Source organism: Aplidium turbinatum, chromosome 15 (assembly GCF_918807975.1).
Source record: "Aplidium turbinatum chromosome 15, kaAplTurb1.1, whole genome shotgun sequence".
Lineage (NCBI taxonomy): Eukaryota > Metazoa > Chordata > Ascidiacea > Aplousobranchia > Polyclinidae > Aplidium > Aplidium turbinatum.
Genome location: NC_137486.1, coordinates 18,644,989 through 18,650,988, shown reverse-complemented (window position 1 = coordinate 18,650,988; position 6,000 = coordinate 18,644,989). Strand labels below are relative to the sequence as shown.

The following is a 6,000-nucleotide window of genomic DNA, read 5'->3' as shown; positions in this document are numbered from 1 at the left end:
ACCGTATAATACGCGACCCAAGGAACGTAGAATCTACGTGTCAGATACGAGGAAATTAGGTGTAATGCGGGTGTAAAACACGTAAAATCCACCACCAAATATACGTGGAAAACACGTGTATTAGTGTTGTCAGATACGAGGAAATTAGGTGTAATGCAGGTGTAAAACACGTAAAATCCACCACCAAATATACGTGTAATACACGTGAAATAGTGTCGACACATATGCGTGTATTATACGTGAAAATTAACGTATAATACACGACCCAAGGTACGTAGAATCTACGTGTAATACACGTGAAATTTCTAGCTGGGTGTCCGCAGTTAACAATGTCTTCTTACGCATTGTCTTTAAAGAAACAAAAAAGAAGCAAAAGTCATATAATTTTCACTTTGTGTGGAGCTATGCATGTACTTGAGAGGTGCCTGATATTTTTTATTCATTTACAAAATAAAATGACGTTTATCAAAAATATATGATTTGCTTCAAATCTGAAAAGTCATGAAATTGTCTCTGCATGAAAGTAGACGACGAAATCATCAATAATACTCTCAAGTGTGTGGGACAAAAAAATTACACCTTTATGGCATCATATCGATTGTTTTACTCGGGACAGTTGAGAGAATAATTTGGGCCTGATGCCGATGGGAAATCCGGGCCCCCCCGAACAAGACACTTTCAAAGAAAGCAATAATACTTCAAGAATATGCGGTGTTTTCTTTGTTTAAGTTTCTCTTTGAGATGTTGCGGGCACCTAAAATCATTCCTAACCGGGTCTAAAAGTCGGCCTTCTACCTGTCAACGCTACTGATTGTACTTTAATTAAGATTGTGACGGATCTGATGAAAATGGTTCCACGACTTCAGCTAAACGACGGTTGAAGGCTGTTTCAAAATACTGGTGAATTACTTCGGGATGAAAGGAGTCAGGTCCAAGTGTTTCTACCAATTTCTCGAAAACAGAGCAAAATCTTTCGTTTCCCGTTCTGACATCTAAAAAATATGCTTCTGCATCAATTTTCAGTTGCAAACAGCCAGTGTCCACGCCAAATATGGTAGCAAACAGGCCTATACAAGTTAGAACACACGTTTTAAACTTAAATATTTTGGCACAATTCATAACATTAACTTCTACATAAAGTATAGACACAGCAAGATTTCATTGCAACGGAAGGCCTATCATTACATCGTGAAACAAAACACGGTACAACATTGAAACGAATAAGTCAGCCATTTTATTGTTGTAAGCACGTTTTAATTGCATTGGCGTTTGGACAAACAGCTATTTTTCATTGAAAAGTTACCAACAAAAACAAACAAACCTAATCAACAACTCAGAAACCGAAAAATGTTAATCTATCGAGAAACCCTTACTCTTTTGGACCTCAATTTGAGGGCCCCTACTGTATTACAATAGAATATATATGTGCTCAAAAAGCCTTCCTCTCCGTCTGAAAATTTATTAAAATGATAAAGCTTTGGTAGAGAGTTCGCTTTGTTGAACCATAGACAGACAAAACAAAGTAACTTCAACGGGTTTCACTTATTGTATTACACAAAAAAATGTAACAGCAGTGGCCGAGTGGTTAGCGCGTTGGGCTCGCAGTCGAGAGCCTGCATGTTCGACTCCAGCCACCCGCACTTGCTGTTGTTTCTCTGGGCAAGAAACTTTACGATAATTGCCTCTACCCAGTGATCGATTTCGAGTAATGGGTAGTACCAAATTTAAGTCATAAGTAAAGCAGACAACCGGAAACAGACATTGCCGTCGGCTGCAGCGTGGGTCAGGTGTACGTCGGAAGGCGTACACCGATGCATAGCGCTCAAGTCCGCTTTCCCGCAATGCAGGATAAAGATAATAAAAACAAAAAAACAAACAAAACAAAAAAGTAAACTCAAACGCTTTCGACATGTGATTGTGTCATCATCAAGAATTATGGCTTGTGTCAATCATCAACAAATCTGCAAAATACATAAAATGAGAATTATAAGATAAATCTGACTATGCACTATTTTCAGTTTGGAGTGTTGTTACAGTTATAGTGCATAGTCAGATTTATCTTATGATTCTCATTTTATGTATAGGCTATTGCAGATTTGTAATTCCTGATGAGGACACAAGTAGCCTATACGTGTCGAAAACGTTTGAGTTTATTTTAATTATATTTTTTGTGTAATACAATATGTTAAACCCCTGAAAGTTACTTTGTTTTGTCTGTCTATAAAAATTTATTGTTTCAAAAAATTATTTTTGCAAATAAATCGTTGCTTTCCGTGGTACAGTATATGCCAATATATTTAACAATGAATGTGAAAACACAGTCAAAGCAAAGTTTGCATTGCGCTAACAAAGAAATGAAAACGAATACATAAAACGCTTCCTGTTTTTACCCTTCTCTGAGCTCTGCCTAGCTGGCATGAGCAATCGCAAGAACACGAATGCTTAGCATTTGCTTTAAGTTCAAACAAACAAGTTGAAGGAACTCAAGCAAAACGAACATGTCAAGGAACGGTTCTTTTTGCCCTTTAACCCTGTCATACTCTTTTTAACCAAAAGAGTTTACTCGTCAACTTACTTTGGCGCAAATCTTCAAGATAGGCCTCTGGTTGCGGGTCTGTATTGGCAGAAAAGTGCCGGTAAAGCATAGTTGTATCATCACAAGAAACATTGTTGCAAAGTGCCAATTTGAGTTGATTCACTTAAAAAACAAAAACAATTATTACCACTAAAACAAACATGAGCACCCAAAAACTAAAGCAGGCTAACCTATTACCACTAATTCACAAATCAAAGCAAATTTTAGTGTACATGAATTTATGAAGCAGACGAGCAAGATACCTCCATCATCAACTGGACCAGTCATGAATGGAAAAAGAAATGACGACTAAAGACAGTTTGTGTTCTGTTTGTTCACCCCTGACCTCGACACCCGTTTCATCGGCCTACCCTGTCGAGACAAGCATGTGTGCGCTTTAACCCTTTTCACACGAGACCGGGTTTTTCCACTCAAGCTCCATCGACATAAAATTAGTGGGTGGTTGAAGGTAAAAGGTTTGATCTATTCACTGCACTTTGGTTCCTGAATCATAGAGATCGCAGCATGTTCTTTCTCTACTGATACATATACATATATCACTTTTTCTACCTATCCGTTTGCTTGTTAAGTTGTCAAAATATAAAGATCACGTGTGGTAACAAATTTATGATAGGTTACTTTAACTACAGTACTTTACATTGAAATAATGTTACTTTTGCAAATTAGCAAAACATTGTTTTTTCCGACGTCATTGCAAGCGTCATTTGCTATCTGAACATTCCATTTCTTAATATAAGCAAAGTAAACTTTTATTTATGTATACGTAAGTGAGCCGATAAAACAAGTCGTTAATATCTACATTGTGAAGTGAGTCGATATACTTTGCAGTCGCAATTAAGATTTATCCACATCAGTGGGTTTTTTTTAAACTTTTAACGTCAGAAGGGGCACCTTGAACCATGAATATTTTACAAAACTACTTATACTTCAATTTAGACATGCAGACACAGACGCCACTGTTTCGACCTCAAGATCTCGTCAGTGCAATTAACGTACCTTAACCTAGTTAGAACGCCTTGTTAAAGTTGTTGGTTTGGTTGGTTACTACATATAGTAGGCTAATTTAGCGTGGTGAGTTTCCATTTCAGCTTTAGCCAATATGTAATCTTGTGCTTAAAATTTAGTAATGCGAGTATTCACCAACAAATTCGTCTTACTTGTCTTGTGGTATTCGTTAATTGAAGGTGGTTGTTTCGCAGCAAAGATAATTGAGACTCCAGAACTGTTTTGTTGTTGACGATTTTCTCTTTCCAAACTTGATGAAAGCAAACTAGCTCTGCATGACGTCAACAATCAGTTTACAGCAAAGTGAAACGTTACAAAGCATAAAAGTACACAACAACCTTTTTCAAAAAGTGTGTCACTATTGTGAAGAAGGGAGCGTTCTTCCTTCCTTCCTGTTGCGCGAAAAGAAAAGAAAAAATTCAAAAGTTCTTCCTGGCTATCAGCACAATGCTCTGAGCACTCGCCACTACAGCGAGCAATTGCGATTCGCTAACCACAATGGTGTAGCTTCCGCGCTAGCCGTTTAGAGTTTTTAGTTTATTAGACCATCCAATCAACTATATGTTTCTCTGCAGCCGAGAAACAAACATTGTGTCACTACGTTGAACCAGCAAACCTTTTTGAACATTGAGAGGAATTAGGTCTTTTTATTATTTTATACAAAAGTTCATCTATTGATGATACAGGAAGTGTTAAATGAAAAACATAGAAAATGTCATAGCTCTAGTGTTTCTGTCTTCAACCCGGCCATTTCCGCTTTGAAGATCACTCCAAGGCTCATTTAGCGCTCTGAGATTGAACGCGTGAAAGACACTTATCTTAAAACAAAATAATTTGAATTACTCTGTAGCTATGTGCAGAGGTGATTCTTAATTTCCATAGTTTAAGGAGCATATCAAGCGGAAACCTGCTGTCTTGATTTTGGGTGCTGGTGCTGTCTGGTTGTCTTCTACTATAACCAAAAGCTCTGGATTTTGCAAGACAGGAACTGTATAGTCTGGAAGGAAGTTTCTAAAGATGTGAAATGGTTTGGTTATTTTGGTTACGGCCATAGAAACAGATCAATAAAGTGCTAACACTGCTTGAATGTAATTTTCCTATTGTTTTTTTTGTTTTTTTTATCGAAACAAGCATTTGGATACGTAAACTCGCAAAAAATACCAAAAAAAAACGTCACTGCAATGGTAATGAACAGTCGTTTTGAGAATTGTAGTGGTCAAAGTGTTTGTGGCATGTGGTGAGACTAAGACGTCTAAAAATGATGCGCAATTTAAAAAATTCAAAACCGTATTTAGATGTTAATTAATCGAAAACCATCACGAGATGTGCGGATAGGTGGAAAAAACTATAGACTTTTTGAAACAATTCTTTCTCTCAAACATCAACTATTAAAATTGAGATGCCGATACAATTTACTAATCTTTAAATTTTCATTTACAAGTTTACTTGCTTTCTTTAAACCTCTCCATATTCTTTCCAACCTCATTATTATTAGAACTGTTGTTTGTTTCAAAACAACGAAACACGTATTGGACTTTTTTTTGAAAACGTTTCAAAATTATGCTGCAACGATACACGTATTGGACTTTTTTTTTTTGAAAACGTTTCAAAATTATGCAGCAACGAAACACGTATTGGTGTCACAATCAATGTGCAAAGCCTCGCGAAGGGATGCTTTGTATCTTGACCGAACGTGCTTTGATTGTAAAATTCCTATGCGATATGTTATTATCTGTTACTGTCCTGTAGTAACTTTTGATTGCGAAATCTTTATTATGTAACGTATTTTTAGAGCATTCTGTAACATGCAAACCTGGAATATTCTTTTGTTTTCACAATTGCCAAATGTCGTTTGTCATGACGTCATAAGGATGTTTACCAGTGGATCTTTGATTGCGAAATCTTTATTACGTGACGTATTTCTAGAACATTTTACCCTACGTGCAAATCTGGAAGCTTCTTTTGCTTACTTCTCATGTTTTGCCAGGTGAAGGGTTTATGACGTGTTTACGCGCAATGCAACTTGACAGAACAATGAGTTCTGTAACATTACATAACCTTTCTCTAAGTTACTAGACCAAACAACCTGCTATAAATAGTGGTGTAATTTGAGTAATTATTATGAGAAATCATTATTGTAGTATAGTTAGGGCAATATATTGTTTGACCCCAAAAAAATTGCAACAAAAGGTTTTTCAACTGATTTGATTAGTATTAGGTGTCAGTATTGACATATTCAAAATCTTAAGGAATCCAACTTCCGGAAAGTGGTTATTTTCAAGATGGCTTCCAAGATGGCCGCCAAACTATTAAAATAACAGTAAATTGACCATAACTCGGTCATCATATGACCAAAACATGTAGTTTTGGTGTCTATATCTAGGTTTTTATACCTTGTG

The 6,000-nt window shown here is 36.5% G+C and overlaps 1 protein-coding gene across 1 annotated transcript in view; it reads right to left on the bottom strand.

The window, feature by feature from the left end:
• Positions 1-810: 810 nt before the first annotated feature.
• LOC145784309 (uncharacterized) overlaps positions 811-6,000 on the bottom strand; it is a 64,811-nt gene continuing 59,621 nt past the window's right edge. The window contains exons 10-11 of the mRNA XM_082596104.1: positions 2,576-2,698; positions 811-992 (exon numbers count right to left, since the gene is read on the bottom strand). Coding sequence (XP_082452230.1) covers positions 823-992; positions 2,576-2,698 — 293 coding nt within the window. The 3' untranslated portion in view covers positions 811-822. The remainder of the gene's footprint in view (positions 993-2,575; positions 2,699-6,000) is intronic.